This window comes from Neopsephotus bourkii, unplaced genomic scaffold (genome assembly GCF_033783945.1).
Source record: "Neopsephotus bourkii isolate Nb327-2 ecotype Australia unplaced genomic scaffold, CSIRO-AGI_Nbou_v1 NB_854, whole genome shotgun sequence".
Taxonomy (NCBI): Eukaryota; Metazoa; Chordata; class Aves; order Psittaciformes; family Psittacidae; genus Neopsephotus; species Neopsephotus bourkii.
Window position 1 is genome coordinate 1,481 of NW_026901350.1, and position 16,983 is coordinate 18,463.

General features: G+C 40.5%; 1 protein-coding gene across 1 annotated transcript; it reads left to right on the forward strand.

Moving 5' to 3' along the window:
• The first annotated feature begins 340 nt into the window (after positions 1 to 340).
• On the forward strand, positions 341 to 9,904 carry LOC133213857 (cytoplasmic dynein 1 light intermediate chain 2-like). Its single transcript, XM_061356418.1, has 9 exons — positions 341 to 618; positions 4,037 to 4,200; positions 4,526 to 4,619; positions 5,162 to 5,297; positions 5,610 to 5,721; positions 7,402 to 7,461; positions 8,164 to 8,205; positions 8,651 to 8,768; positions 9,285 to 9,904. Exons 1-9 carry the CDS (start codon positions 504 to 506, stop codon positions 9,443 to 9,445), a joined length of 1,002 nt encoding a protein of 333 aa, XP_061212402.1. The 5' UTR covers positions 341 to 503; the 3' UTR covers positions 9,446 to 9,904.
• The last annotated feature ends 7,079 nt before the right edge of the window (positions 9,905 to 16,983 follow it).

Consider the following 16,983-nt stretch of genomic DNA (forward strand, 5'->3'; position numbering starts at 1 on the left):
CTGCTGGACTCAGCTATAACCACACCTTTGGAACTTGGAGTTACATATGGCACATGTATTCTGGTTTCACCTGTAATATGCATCTTTCAAATTCAGGAATGCTGTGCAGTTTCTAAAAGCTGTCATGCCAGCTGTCCTTAGTAAAAGCTAAAGAACAGATTTATTTTTTTTTTCCGAACAAAAAGATTCTGAACCAAGAAAAAAATACTGTTAAACTAAAGCATCTACTGAATTTACACATGCACCTGTCTTAATAAACAGGCAAGATCTGCTGGTAGCTGGGTTTTGGCCTTCCTTTTAACACTAATGTACTCCTCTGTTCACTTGCAGACTAGCAAAGAAAAAAGTTGGCATCTTTTGAATTACATCTGTACCTTTCTCTTTCAGATCATACTCGCTGTAATGTTTGGATTCTAGATGGAGACTTATACCATAAAGGGCTATTGAAGTTTGCAATTTCTGCAGAATCGCTGCAAGACACCATTGTAGTCTTTGTTGCAGATATGTCTAGACCTTGGACTGTTATGGAGTCTTTACAGAAGTGGGCCAATGTCTTGCAAGAACATATTGATAAGATGAAAATTCCTCCAGAAGAGATAAGAGACATGGAATGGAAGTGTAAGTCTTTGTGCATCCATACAGTCTGGTTTTTAGTTTGTTGTTGGTTTTGGGGGGGTTTTTGGGTGGGTTTTTTTTTTGTTGTTGTTATATTTTGGGGTTTGTTGGTTTTTTTTTGGTTTTTTTGTTTGTTTTTTTTTACTAGCTCTTGCAACTTTCTTTTGTAATTATACATTTCTTCAGATTACTGTTTTGAGAATGGGTTGGATAAGAATTACTTTGAAGTTGAGATTACAACTCTTAATTCAGGTAGATTCTATTAGGCTTTAAAACAGCTCTTCCAGTTTCATTGTGCTAACAAAACATCAGGTGAATTAATGGTCTAAATCCCTTGCAGTAATAAGATTTTGATAATTGGATTTTTATAAAGGCCAATTAAAAAAAAAAAACAAAAACAAAAACAAAATGACAATCTCCATACAGAATCATGCTTTTAAAAATAGTGACAAATTTCAGTAGCGAAGTGAGCTGTCTGCTTTTTTGTATCTAAGCCAGGTCCCATTCCCATACTGTGTGTGTTTTCCAGTAGGTATCGCTGCCTTTGTTTTTCACAAGGCTCAGACCGTGATCCTGGTACATCTAATTGTCTCTCACTACAGCGTCTCCTACCCTGTGACTTTAGGAATGTTATATAAATCTTTCCTGGCATATATGTGGCAGGAAAGAATCTGGCACTGGCCAGCAGTTGTCACTGCAGTATTTTTATTTCCTGTTTCTTCCTTTCTTTCCTAAAATAGTTTTGAATATTTCTTGAGAGTATTTTTCTGTTTAGTTTCATATTGAATTACTTCAAAATAAAGTCCTTTGGTGGAAAAGACCTTAGCCACGTGGATTCCTCCTCAGCTGAAGTATAGGTTCAGACTGATCCTTGCTGGTTGCTGTTTTTGATCAGGGCTGGTGGCTGGCTGTACTCTGGAGTGTTACAGCCTTGAAAATACCGTCTAGTAGCTTTCTTAGATTCACTTTAGGGAGCAGTGTAATCTGTTTGGTCTGTGAGCATTCAGATGTATTTGTGTAGCTGATATTCTCTGAATGTTAAATTTACTTTCCCAAAAGGCTTGCTATGTCCCCTACAGCATGCTAGCTAGAGTTAGCTAGCTTAATGACTGAAGCCACCTGGGTTTGATCACCAGGTTAGATAAAAAGGTAAAACCTGACAATTTTAAGAGGAAAAATCATCCTTTTTTTTTTCCTTTTTTTTTTTTTTTCTCCTTTTGTGTGCGAGAGATTTTGGGGGAATTGGAGATGGAAAGGCAGTTATAGTCTCACAGTACAGCAGCTAACCTGATTTGCACTTTTCTGAGGCACACCAAATTTTATGGCAATCCAAATAAATGCGGAGTGTTTTCAGCCTTCACTAAGAGTGTACTGTGTGAAGGAGGCAGTTAACAGCTATGACTAAGCTTTTACACCGTATTTGGGCAACTTATAAAACATTTCAGTACTGTTGTCTTAGAGTTTTCTAAATTAGTGTTGTAGAAATTCCTAGTTTCTCTTGTGCTTCGATAAGAGTTGAGGGAAAAGGAAAATTGGAGAGCTAATTCTCACTCTTGCAGGACTCTGCTGCCATTTTATGGCTCAGCGGTGAACTTTGGTCCAATGTCAGCATCCAGGTGAAATATTGGCTTTAATGTCTTTGCTCCCAAACTTCCATCTCGCTTCTTTTCCTCAGTCACTGTGTAGGACACTTGTGTCATTTCAGATATTTGTCTTCTGACTTCTTGTAGACTGTCCTTAAGGCTGGATCTGTGCTCAAACCTTTGGCTACCATAGCTTGTAATTCTTTTAACAGCAAGCTGTGCTAAAAGAAATTCCTATTGTAACTGTGGTTTTATTAGTGTAACTGCTTAGACAATATAAATCACACAGGCTTGAAGAATGACTTGTGACTATAGTTCATCAGTAAAGCAAAATTTTCTTTGCTAAAAACCTGCTTCATACACTGTCTGAGATAAGCTGCCACTTAGAGAATCACTGTGTTGCAATAGCCTGGATATGAAAACCCTGGGATAATAAAGCATATGCAAAGCGGGCAGTCAGAACAGAGAAACAGGCTTGCAGAGTGGAGAGATGTGCTAAATTCACTCCAGTAACTGCAGCATAGCATCGCATGGATGCATGTTTCTTAACTTCAGCTTGCAGAACTGTGTTCCCTTAATACTTATTTCTAGATGCAAGCTATGTTATGTGGACCAAGCTGAATGCCTATGGTGCATTCATTTGCTTTAAATGAAAAATTCTGAATAAAAAGCTTTTTTACTTAGATAAGCCACAAGTCTGGTAGATCAATCAGTACAGTGTAGTGGAGGTGTGATTTTTATGGCACATCATCACTTGGTGATAATTTTTCAAATTTGTTTTCTGTGAGATAGTTTCTTCCCTGTCACATGGATGGGTGTACTGAACAACACTGTCTTTGTGACCATGCTGGGGACTGGGAGTTTTTTTGGAGAGTTTTCCTTCCTGTACATAAAGTCAGCCTGCTTCCACTGTTTCAAAAATAAAGACTCCTTCATGGGAGCAAATCATGGAGCTTTGCTTGCCTCTTGATGGCTGAGCAAGGAGGAGTCTTCATGTGGGGTTGTCATGTGAGGGAAAGGCCTGGGCCTTCAGCAAGTGCTGTGCTGGGAGCAGACACATCCAGTAGGCAGATTGATCTGGTCTGTGGCTTTCTCTCTGAAAAAAGACATAAAGGCTGCAAGTTGCAGCCCAGTTTTGATAAAGCATGTGTGGGGTCACAGTGTGCTTCCAAAATGGTGTTAATACCATTTCTTAGGCACTTTAATATCTGATAATATTCAATAGGGAATACTCATTGTTGCCATAAAATTAAAACATTGAAAATGTAGAAAGCACCTAGTTTCCTCTAGACTCCACTGTAGTCTTTCAGAATATGAGTCTTTTCAGATAATACTTAGAAGTGCTTGAGTCTGTATTTATGCAGTGCAATTTTGATATGCCTAGCATTGGACTCCTGCAACAGAAATGTAGAGTAATAGAAACTTGAGTTATAGTTTGTAAGAGTAGATGTTTCAGCTTGGTGTTCTCCAGGTCCATTTACATTTTCACCATGCTTTCTCCCCAAACTATGTACAAATTGCACTGAGTATAAGCTATGTTGCTAAACTATTTTCTGTTTTCTGTTTTCAGCTTCCCAGTAATGTTGAGGAATGTGCATTTGTGCATACTATAGCTCTTGCAGCTATAAACACACTTAATTTAGCTTGCTGTAAGTTTTGCTGGAGGATAATTGTTTTGTTTGAAGGGGCCATAGGGCTTGAGCTTGTGTTCTGTTCTCATGGAGTGCCTCATTATGAAAGGAAAGAAAAGTTGAGATTTCTAGGTAGCTATGGTTTAATTATGGTTTAAAAATAACTAGCTCCTTTGTTGTGCCTGAAGAAGATCTCTTTCATGATAGTTATGAAGGAGTTTCAAGAGTATGTAGAACCTGAAGAAGGCTACCAAGGATCACCGCAGAGAAGAGGCCCTTCTGGCCGAGAAGATGAACATACTACTTTGCCACTTGGAGAAAATGTGCTGACTCACAACCTTGGTATTCCTGTGCTAGTAGTTTGTACAAAAGTGAGTTTCTGGTTCTGTTTGCTACTATGGAAAAGTTTAATTACTTTTCTTCTAGAAAGTATGATTTATACAGATATGCAAAATGAATTTTGGATTAATAGTAAAGGGATTTATTTTAAAAGTCAATTTTTAATTTTGCAAAAGGGTAATAACCTTATCAATTATATGTTAATTACTTTTTCTTTTGAGTTATTGGTGGCATTTTAAAATCAAAGGCTCACAGGAAATGTGATGTGTATGTAATAATCAGGAAGATGTTTTAGGGTGTGCTGGAATTAAATGACTGGGTTTTCTGGTTTTATTTTTTTCTCTTCCTTTCTGCCAGTGCGATGCAGTGAGTGTACTAGAGAAGGAGCATGATTACAGAGAAGAACACTTCGACTTCATTCAGTTACACATTCGTAAATTCTGCTTACAGTGTATCCTTTCCTGTATTGAAGAGATTTGCTGTAATCTGGAAGCAAGAAAATATGTTTTAATGTTAAATTGCACGTAAAATTAATCTGATAAGTTGCACTTCAAGATTGCTTGGTGTTTAGTTATTTACTATGTAGCATTTGTTGTTTTGAAGTTGTTGATGGGTGGTTTTAAATTGTACATGGATTTGGCACTTTTGTTCCTTTACAATGGATTTGTCCTGCGTTGTATGAGGGTTTTTTTTCTTGGTTTTCCCCTCAGAACTTGCAATTTCCATGTAAACCTGAGATGTTGACTGTCTCCTAAGTTTTTGACTTTTTCAAATTTAAGTGTCTGGGAGGGCATGTAACTTCGTGTATGTCAACGAGAAGTATCCTGTTATACCCCCTTCCTCTCCCTGAATGCTAAATGGCTTTAGCTATTGCCTTGAACTGTTTCTCAAAATAAGGTCTAGTCTTAATATCTCCATTAGCTACTTTTCTGGAATACTTACTATAATTTAAAAAAATGTATCTTACATAATTTTCCTTAAATAAATAATCAGATGGGGCTGCCTTGATTTATACATCAGTTAAGGAGGAAAAGAACCTTGATCTGTTGTACAAGTACATTGTACATAAAACATATGGTTTTCACTTTACCACACCTGCCTTAGTGGTAGAAAAGGATGCAGTTTTTATGTAAGTCAATTGTATTAGCAGCATGATTTCAGATTGTTTGCTGTTAAGCACTATACTTCGTATAACACATGTAAAAATAACTTGAATGGTTTGTGTAATTCAGAAGCTTAGTATGTGAGTCTGAAATTCCAAGTTAAAAAACCAACTTAGTGCATATTACTTAGGTTACTTAGAATATACCATTCCAGCTTCTTAGTATCTTTGGAATTTAGCTGAGAACTAGGACTGACCTGTAGAGGGCAGTAAATAAATGGTCTCTGTAGAAGTGTTTTTTTTTGTGACTGAAAGGCGAAGCTTTCCTTCCTTTTATAGACCTGCCGGTTGGGACAATGAAAATAAAATTGCCGTTTTACATGAAAGTTTTATGACAGTGAAACCAGAAGATACATATGAGGACTTCATTGTAAAACCTCCCATAAGAAAGGTAAAAAGGGGTAAACATTTCCCTCCACCCTGACAAATAAGTAAACTTTGCTTGAATGGCTGCTGATACCTATTAACGTTGAAGAACTCTGAATTAAATATAAAGGGGTTTTATATCCAAATGTGTGAAACATGAGGCTTTTGTTTTCCAGTTGTTTAAAATGCTGCAAGCAAACACAGAAGTCATTCACTTCAGTGAATGAAAGGCAGTCCAAAAATAACCATACACATGAAACTCTGAATGCATGGGGCAAAATCACCTTTTGAAAATGGAGAATACCTTTGTAGGACTTCAACAATTTACGTAGGACTTCAACAATTTAGATATGTACAAACGTGGCGTTGAGGTTACCATGTAAAAGCAAATCTTGTAAAACAAGAGTCTGTCACTATTGCATTAAGATACTATTAACGACATTTTTTCATGTAAGGGAAGAGCAGTAAATGATTTATATAAATTCTGTATACCATTAACTTTGTGACTGTAGGCACACAGGAGTAGGATATGTGTAAAATGGATAATACCAAAAATTGTAAATGAAATTGTTTTCTGGTTTCTATCAAAAATCTTCTTTTACAACTTCTGTGCACACCTAATGTTTCTAGATCAAGCCCCAGTATTTAGAAAAAGGAAGAACTGTTTGAAGTTTTCATGGAAGGGAAGGGTTTAATCCTTTTTGTAACTCATGCGCCTATAGGAAATATTCATTACCTAATAGCAGTGTCAGGGCTGATAAGAACTAGCATAATGCTTTTGGGGGTGAGGGATTGAGTGTGGGGTTTTACAGAGTAAGGTCAGCTCGTATCTTTGAAGAGATGCTGATGAGTTTAATACTTAAAAAGATGAATGTGGCTGCTTACCAAGTACTCATCTTTCTAGGAGAATGCCCACAGGCTGGCATCAATGTTACTCTACTCCATTTACTTACAATTATTTTTTTTTAATGACAATTTCTTTAATGTTACTATTTTTAAATGTGGAAAGAATTTGGGTTTTGTTGTGGTTTAAGTCCAGCTGGCAACTCAGAACCACGCAGCTGTGCTCACTCACTCTCCTGCTCCCGGAGGGATAGGGAGGAGAATCAAAAGAATGTAACTTCCAAGGGTTGAGATAAGAACAGTCCAGTAACTAAGGTATAATATAAAACTACTATTGCTACCACCAATAATAATAATGATAAGGGAAATAATAAGGGGAGAGGATACAATTGCTCACCACCCCCTGACTGATACCCAGCCTGACCTGAGCAGTGATCTCAGCTTTCCAGGTAACTCCCCCCAGTTTATATACTGGGCATGATGTGCTATGGTATGGAATGCTCCTTTGGCTAGTTTGGGTCAAGTGTCCTGTCTCTGCTTATTTCTGACTTCCCCTCCTCCCTGGCAGAGGATGTGACTGAGAAAGTCCTTGATCGGAGTAAACATTACTTAGCAACAACTAAACCCATCAGTGTTATCAGCGTTGTTCCCAGGCTGAAAGTTAAAAAACACAGCACTGCACCAGCTACTAAGGAGAAAAAGTGATTGCTACTGCTGAACCCAGGACTGTTTTGTTGTGGGTTTTTTCAATAGTATTAAAGACTTGCCTTTTTTTTTTCCTCCCCTTTTCATCACCAAACCATAAAAACAGTTACAGTAGTTTCAGTTTTTACCTCTAATAACAAGATATGTTGTTCCACAGTTAGTCCACGAAAAAGAGCTGGTGGCAGAAGATGAACAAGTATTTCTTATGAAGCAGCAGGTAAGAATGGATGAATGAAATAAATCCTTACTAAATAAGATTTCACTTTAAGCTCTCCATTGTTATTGCTTTCAGTTTTTCATTCCTCATTTAAATCACTAGATAGCCATTTTTCAGCTTTGTAAATTCAGATGTAATTATGAAATAAGACTTTTTAAGAAATATGGGTAGAAACATGGCTGTGTATCTTGGCAACTTGAAAGGAAAATATGCTGAGAACAGAAATAATTTACATTTCAAAGGAGAAGAGCAAGAAGATAACTTTAAATTTTGCAATACAGCTATATTCATCTGTAAAATATAAATACTTTTAAAACATTTCAGTGTTGTGGTTTTCTTACAGCCAGACATTTGAAAGACTTTAAGGTGTCAAATTTAGTTATGCTGTATCTTGCCATTTTCTTTACTGCTCTGTTGTTTAAAAAACTATTAACACTTCCCTTTATGTTTGATTCTAAATGTCGTAGGGGTTACAGACTTGGATGTCTGTGGTTCTGGTTTATAGTTCTGGGACAGCTGTGTAAGACAAAGGACTGAAGCTTATTTACTCATTTTAACTCTGTTTTCTAGTGGTAAAGTCTGTAAGTATTTAGATATCAAAGAGGAAGCCTGTAAATATCTGGAAAAAATGTCAAATATCACTGTATCTTATTCCTTTATATTTTCTTAAATATATTTATTTTTAATATGTTGGTTTTGCAGTCATTCCTTGCCAAACAGCCAACAACACCTACAAGAGCATCAGTAAGTAGATCTAAGAGAAGAGCAGGAGGTGTTCTCTTTCTTTCTAGGGAAGAGGGGAATGGTTATAACCTGTAGAGGTTCATTTTGTAAATGAAAGTGTGTAATATATAACCTCCCCAAAACTGCAGGAAATAAAAAAAGAAAAGGTGGCAATATCTTAAAATGTTGCTTATAAATGACTTCATTCTAATTCACTGTGGAAACATAGAAATAACTGATGATCACTGAACTGAAAACTTCCTACTGTGTTCCATCCTTTCTTCTAGGGGAGGAACATGCTGAAAATAACTGGTGTTGTTTTTTGTTTGTTTTCCCCATTGTGCATACACTACGGTGCTAATATAAAGGTTTAAAAAAAAAGTAATTTGTGTGTAGTGCTACGTTTGCTTTATATAATTACTCCATTTAAGTCCTCTAATTTGTGTGATTTTTGACTTGTTTTAAGGAATCTTCTGCAAGAGGCCCTGCAGGATCCCCAAGAACTCAAGGCAGAGCTGGTCCCACTAATGTACCCAGTGCTTCACCAATAACATCAGTTAAGAAACCAGATCCAAATATTAAAAGTATGAATAAGCATTTTACTGGTTTTATCTTGTGTTGTTTTGTTATTTTTTTTAAATCCTCTTTTGTAGAAATATTTTGGCTTAGTTTAATAACAGGAATTTATGACATAGCTTCAGGTTTGATTTTTTTTTTTCCTCTTTTTTTGTCGTTCATGTGACTTGAAATAGAGCAGTCGGAGTTCAGAATACATTATTTCCTTAAGTTGCCTAAACATACTTAATACTTTGTTTCTTAGCTACTACATTTAGAAAAATCCAAAAGCATGCAAATAGATTAAAGTTTTCTGACAGCTGCCCATTCCTGAAGAGTAGTAATATGCTTTCAGTCATCTCTGACTTTGCTAAAGAATGCAAAGGAATAGTGTCTTTAAATTGAGCAAGGAGAGACTCTCATATTTGAGGTTTATTTCCTTGACTGGTAAGAGTTATGTATGTATGTAAGAAGTAAGTTATATCATTTACCAACAATAACTATTCTGTGATTTTATATATATATATATTTTTTATTTTACTCAGGTAATGCTACAAGTGAAGGTGTCTTGGCTAGTTTCTTTAACAGTCTCTTGAGCAAAAAGACTGGCTCTCCTGGGAGTCCTGGTTCTGGCGGAGTGCAAAGTACAGCCAAGAAATCAGGTATTAGACTTGTTATTGCAGGCTGTTTTGCATATTTTCAATAATTTATTAGGTCCACGTTGATCTAACTGCATGTATCTTTTAAACTGGTCAATGAAGTGACAGACCTTGACAGATGACAGTGCCCAAATGTGCAGTCTTTTAAAAAAGAACTAAGCTCTTGCAACTTCACAACTCCAGGGCTTCTGTTAAGCCTGTTTATAACTTGATTCTTCAAAGAAGTTGTACTGCTGGGATATAAATAACATTTGAGTCTTGATCATATTCAGAAAGTGGTCATTTCCTTTTTTTTTACTTTAGACTTTTTTCCTTTCTTAACATTTAAACTGTTGCTTGAAGGAAATGCAGTTTATTGGGTTTGGACTGCAGTTTCCAAACTATTGAACTCTATCCGGAGTTTGTGTTTAAATTAATTACTTTTTATCACAGCTTGATGTTATTCTCTCATTACTTAGTATTTTATTGTGATACAACACAACTGGATTTGTTCTGTGTGTGTTCATGTGACTGCATTGTATAACATTTGATGGTAAGTAATTACACCGGTCTGGGTGAAAATAAAAGAAGCCCAGCAGAATACTTTGTACCTTTACAGAAATCAGTATTGTTAAATGTGGTGGTATTCCACCTGATACTAGAAATTTACTGCTTGGATTATTTAATTGCTTCTTTTTGATACTGGCATTCCCGTCACACTTAACATTGTTTCCAGAATTATTTTACTACTAAATTATTGATAGATGGTTTACTTCTGATCCCAGACTTGGGAAATCATGTCAAATGTGTGATGCCAAACTCAGGGTGTCTGATGCTTAAAGGAGAGTGTAAGGCCCCAGGCATTCTGAACTGGAAATGATAAGTATTTGATGACAGCCACAGTGATGTTTATTGCCAGTGAGAGAACCAGAACAGTTGTTGGAGTGTGGATGTTTAAACTAAAAATATTCCTGGACAGGGGAAGTAAAGATTTTTTTATTTTGCGAGGGGAGGTTTTATATGGCAATCCATTCTCTGAAAGCTCAAAACTGGCTAGAATTTGACTTAGGGCATGTCATGGTTTAAGCCCAGTCAGTAACACCAGTCAGGTGTCCTGTCTCTGCTCCCTCTTGGCTTCCTCTCCTCTCTAGCAGAGTATGAGACTGAGAAAGTCCTTGATTGGAGTAAACATTACTTCGCAACAACTGAAAACATCAGTGTTACCAGTGTTCTTCCCAGGCTGAAAGTCAAAAACACAGCACTGCACCAGCTACTAAGGACAAAAATGACTGCTACTACTGAACCCAGGACAGTATCCACCCCTTATTCCATACCATTCACATCATGCTCAGATCCCACATTTTTTAATATACCATTGCTTTTGCCTCATGCATATATACGCACACACACATACATATACAACCCCCCCCCCCCCCACACACACACAGATAGCATTCCTTACTCCATGGACCAATCCCTGTAAAGCTGCTGAAGTCATTTGATCCATGATCCATGATCAGGCTCCATGATTTGATCCATGGATCCATGATCCATGATCCAGGCTTCATCTCTTGTAATAGTCTTTCAGAGCAGGAGAGACTGTGCAATGTTGGATTGTTGCCTGATGCTCAAACCACGGAACTCATCTGTTCACTGCTGAGCTTGTCTGGTTTCGTCAAAGTTTATTCTTTGTTGGGATGATAACTGGAGGGAAGTCAGGGCCAGCTGCTGCTGACCTGAAGGCGTCTAGCTGATGGGCTGTAGAAATCTTTTATAGCAGGTAATAGCATAAAATTGAGGTAATTGGCTGTTTTACCCCAAAATTAAATCCCCTTGAGGTACACGCTAGACTTCCCCATCTTCCTGCATTGCCCACCAAGTATATTGGGATTTCTGAGCAAAAGCATTCCCATGAGTAGGTTTGCCTTTACCTGAAGCAGGAATAACCCAGTCTGTCTTCCCCAGCAAATTCTTTATGTGCACCACAGGAACTTTATCCACCTCTACAGTGCGTAGAATTTCTGACTGGGCTGGGCTACCCATGTTGGCAGATCCTCTGGTGTTGACCAACCAGGTGTCTTTTGGTAAACGTGTATCCCAGTGTTTGAAAGTCCTACCACTCATTGCTCTCAATGTAGTTTTTAACAGCCCATTGTACCGTTTGATTTTCCCAGAGGCTGGTGCATGGTAGGGGATGTGATATACCCCCTCAATGCCATGCTCTTTGGCCCAAATGTCTATAAGGTTATGCTGGAAATGAGTCCCTTTGTCTGACTAAATTCTTTCTGGTTTGCTGTGTTGCCACAAGACTTGTTTCTCAAGGCCCGCAACAGTGTTCCAGGCAGTGGCATGGGGCACAGCGTATGTTTCCAGCCATCCGGTGGTTGCTTTCACTATGGTAAGAACATGGTGCTTGCCTTGGCACTTCCGTGGGAGTGTGATAGTATTAATCTGCTAGGCATCCCCATATTTGTACTTCAGCCATCGTCCTCCATACCAAAGAGGCTTTAACCATTTGGCTTGCTTAATTGCAGCACGTGTTTCACATTCGTCAATTACCTGAACAACAGTATCCATAGTTAAGTCTATCCCTTGATCACAAGCCCACCTGTATGTTTATCTGTGCCCTGATGGCAATATAAGGGTGAATTATTTTTAGCGCTGAGGTCTCGTGACAACTCAGGCCAATGTAAATACATCTGAGCCACTTCAATCTTAGCAGCTTTATCCACTTGTCGATTGTTCTGGTGTTCCTCAGTGGCCTGACTCTTGGGTTCATGAGCATCTACATGGCGTACATTCACCACCAGGTTCTGCACCCAGGCAGCAATATCTTGCCACAATCATAGAATCATAGATTAGTTAGAGTTCGAAAGGACCTTAAGATCATCAAGTTCCAACCCCACTGCCATGGGCAGGGACACCTCGCACTAAACCATATCACCCAAGGCCTCGTCCAACCTGGCCTTGAACACTGCCAGGGATGGAGCATTCACAACTTCCCTGGCCAACTTATTCCAGTGCCTCACCACCCTAACAGGAAAGAATTTCCTCCTTATATCCAATCTAAACTTCCCCTGTTTAAGTTTTAACCCATTACCCCTTGTCCTATCACTACAGTCCCTAATGAAGAGTCCATCCCCAGCATCCCTATAGGCCCCCTTCAGATACTGGAAGGCTGCTATGAGGTCTCCACGCAGCCTTCTCTTTTCCAGGCTGAACAGCCCCAACTTTCTCAGCCTATCTTCATATGGGAGGTGTTCCAGTCACCTGATCATTCTCGTGGCCCTCCTCTGGACTTGTTCCAACAGTTCCATGTCCTTTTTATGGTGAGGACACCAGAACTGCACACAGTACTCCAGGTGAGGTCTCACAAGAGCAGAATAAAGAAGCAGGATCACCTCCTTCAACCTGCTGGTCACACTCCTTTTGATGCACCCCAGGATATGGTTGGCTTTCTGGGCTGCAAGCACACACTGCTGGCTCATGTTCTTTTTCTCATCGACCAGCACCTCCAAATCCTTCTCTGCAGGGCTGCTCTGAATCTCTTCTCTGCCCAACCTGTAGCTGTGCCGGGGATTGCTCTGACCCCAGTGTAGGACCTTGCCCTTGGCATGGTTAAACTTCATGAGGTTGGCATCAGCCCACCTCACAAGCAAGTCAAGGTCCCTCTGCATGGCATTCCTTCCCTCCAGCATATCAACCGAACCACACAGCTTGGTGTCATCGCCAAACTTGCTGATGGCGCACTCAATCCCACTGTCCATGTCAGCGACGAAGATGTTAAACAAAACCGGTCCCAACACCGATCCCTGAGGGACACCACTTTTTACTGGTCTCCAGCTGGACATTGAGCCGTTGACCACAACTCTTTGTGTGCAGCCATCCAGCCAGTTCTTTATAAACCGAGTGGTCCATTCATCAAATTGATGTCTCTCCAATTTAGAGACAAGGAAGTCATGTGGGATAGTGTCGAATGCTTTACACAAGTCCAGGTAGATGACATCAACTGCTCTACCGCTGTCCGTCAGTTCTGTAGCCCCATCATAGAAGGCTGCCAAATTGGTTGGGCAGGATTTCCCCTTAGTGAAGCCATGCTGGCTGTCACCCAGCACCTTGTTGTTTTTCATGTGCCTTAGCATGCCTTCCAGGAGAATCTGCTTCAAGATTTTGCTAGGCACAGAGGTGAGACTGATCTGTAAATGCCTGTGTCAACCATTTTCCCTTTCTTGAAAATAGGAGTTATATTTCCCTTTTTCCAGTTGTCGGGAACTTCACCTGACTGCCATGATTTCTCAGATATGGTGGCCAGCGGCTTAGCAACTTCATTTGCCAGCTCCTTCAGGACCCATCTGAAGCAGCCCAGATGAATTTCCCTCTGCCTTGTCAGTTGCTCTGCTTCCATTGCTGCAACCACCCCCACAGGTCATTTGCCACCATCCAGGAGTCAGTATAAAGTACTGGCCACGTTTCTCATTCAGCAGTGTCCAAGGCCAGCTGGATGGCTTTCATCTCTGCAAACTGACTCTGTTCACCCTCTTGTTCAGCAGGTTCTGCAACTTGTCACAGGGGACTCCATGTAGCTGCCTTCCATCTCCAATGCTTTCCCACAATAGGGCAGGACCTTTCAGTAATCAAGGCATATTGTTCCTCACTTTCTGACAGTTTATTACATGGTGGGGCTTCTTCCTCCTCAAGTGACTATTCCAAAATCTTTGCCCTCTGGCCAGTCCGTGATGATTTCTTGAAGTCCTGAATGACTAGGATTTTCAGTTCGAGCTTGTTGTGTGATTAGTGTAGCCCACTTACTCCATGTATCCTCGCTTGCATAATGTGTAGAGGTAACCCTGCCTTTGAACATTCAGCTCAGCACGGTTGACTGGGTTGACAGGAGGAGCTGTGCTTCAGTGCCAGTCACTTCTGAAGCAGCTCAAACCTCTTCATAGGCTGCCAGTATCTCTTTCAATTGGGGTATAGCTGGCCTCAGATCCTCTTTATCCCCAACTCCAAAAGCCGAGACGTTGACCTCAAGTCTCCCCTTGAGCTTTCTGCCAGAGTCTCCAGGTAGGACCATTCTCCCCGGCTGTGGTGTAAAGCAAAATTTTTACATCTGGCCTGGTCCGGACTGGTCCAAGGGCTACTACAGGAGCTGTCTTTGTTTAATTTCTTCAAAGGTTTTTTTTTGCTCAGGGCCCCATTTAAAATCATTCTTCTTCCATTTCACATGATAGAGAGGGCTTACAATCAGACTGTAATTTGGTATGAGCATTCTCCAGAACCCCACAACACCCAAGAAAGTTGGTGCTTCTTATTACTTGGTGGAGACATTGCTGTTATCTTTTTGATCACATCTATGGGGATATGGCAATGTACATCCTGCCATTTTATTCACAAACATTGAACCTCCTGTGCAGGTCCCTTGAAATTACTCTATTTTATGGCAGAACCGGCTTTTAGCAGGATTTGGATTCTTTTCCTCCCTTTCTCAAAATCCTCTTCTGCTGTATCACCCCACATGATAATGTCATCAGTGTACTGCAGGTGTTCTGGAGCTTGCCCCTGTTCCAGTGCAGTCTGGATCAGTCCATGGCAGATGGTAGGACTGTGTTTCCACCCCTGGGGCAGTCAGTTCCAAGTGTACTGGACACCCCTTCAAGTAAAAGCAAACTGTGGCCTGCACTCTGCTGCCAAAGAAATTGAGAAAAAAGCTTTGGTAGTATAAGTTGTAGCATCCCACTTGGCTGCCTTTGACTCTAGTTCATACTGAAGTTCTAGCATGTCTGGCATGGCAGCACTCAATCGTCATGTGACTTCATTCAGACCACAATAATCTACTGTTAGTCTCTACTCTCCATTAGACTTTTGCATTGGCTGCATGGGATTTCTAAAGTGTAAGTGGGTACTACTGATCACTCCTTGGCTCTCCAGTCTATGGATCAGCTTATGGATGGGAATCAGGTAGTCTCGATTGGTGTGATATTGCTGCCAGTGCCCTGTTGTGGTTGTGATTGGCGCTTGTTGTTCTTCCAACTTTCAGCATCCCCCACAGCAAGAAGAATCCCATGAGAGACCAGGCAAGGTGGACAGCTGCTCAATTTCCTCTGTCTCCAAAGCAGCAATACCAGAAGCCCATTGGTATCCTTTTGGGTCTTTGAAGTGCCCTTTTCTGAGGTAGTCTGTGCCAAGGATGCATGGACCCTCTGGACCAGTCACAATGGGGTGCTTTTGCCTCTTCCTTCCAGTCCAGCTGATTTCAGCCTCTAGTACAGTCAACTGTTGGGATCATCCTATCACTCCAGAAATAAAAATGGCTTCTGCTCCTTGATAGCTTGATGGCATCAGGGTTCACTGTGCACCGGTACCTACTAGAGCCTTATACTTCTGTGGGACTGATGTGTCAAGCCATCTGATCCACATAATCCTGTAAATGTGACTTCATTCAGGTGACAATAGTTACTGTTAGTCTCCAGTCTCCATTAGACTTTCACACTGGCCATTTGGAGCTATTAAAGGGTGAGCAAGTCCTACTGATCACTCCTTGCCTCTCCAGTCTACGGATCAGTTTATGGATTTCACTCCATCTGGGAACCTGCTTGCCATAGACTGAAGCCACAGCTTTCATGGGATGATCATCCTTGACCTTTGTTCTACTCTTCACGCACCCATTCCTCTAGAGCTGAGGTATGTTTTCTGTCCCACTTCCTCATGTCTTCTACATCTTCCCCCAGGTAAAACCATAGGGTGGCCTGTGGCATGTACCTCCTATATCTTCTTTCTCAAGCAGTGGGATGCCTTTTGTTAATAGCTAAGACATGGTTTGCTCCTCTGGATGATGGGTTAAATCTTTTCGCATATTCTGTAGCTCGGTTGAGGTCTAGGGTCAAAAAGTCACCCCTTCTTCTTCCTCTTTCTCTCATCCACGTAATAATAACTGTTGTTCAGATGCTGTCCCAGGTAGTAAGTGCATTGGTTCTTCATCTTTCTTCACTGATCTTTGTGCCTCTTGTTTGCTTTTCTCCTTGCTTGCAGGGGCAACTGATACTGGCACAAATTGGTCATTTGATTTAACTGTAGTGACTATCACTGTGGTTGGAGTGCCTACAGTGTCTGCCACTAGGGCTGGAGTGGCTGCAGTATCTGTTGTCAGTGTTGGTGCAGCCGCTGTGCTTGGGGGTTGAGTAGCACCAACAGCTGTGTTGTCTGTTGGCGTTTGAGTAGCTGCTGTAGTTGTCACTGGGGTTGGTGAAGCTGCTGTACTTTGAGTTTGAGTCGGCGCACTATCTGTTGCTTTGCCATCAGATCCAGAGACATCTTTTTCCCTTTGAAGGTGCTGGATAGTGTTGAACAGCTCTGTAGGCATAGGCCAGGCCCCAGCACGTTGCCATGATTTGTCCCTCTCTGGTATGACCAGAATGGCAACACACCTCATTTAAGTGTTTTACTTTTTTTTCTGGATTTTACACTTGTTCAGTGGTGAAGTTCCAAAGCACTGGAGGGGCCCACTGGCCTGGGTACTTGCCCATACTCTCCCACACACCCTGCTACTCATGACTGTCCAGCCTCAGGTAAAATCTCTTGGTTCTCCTATGTCGTCATCTAACCCTAG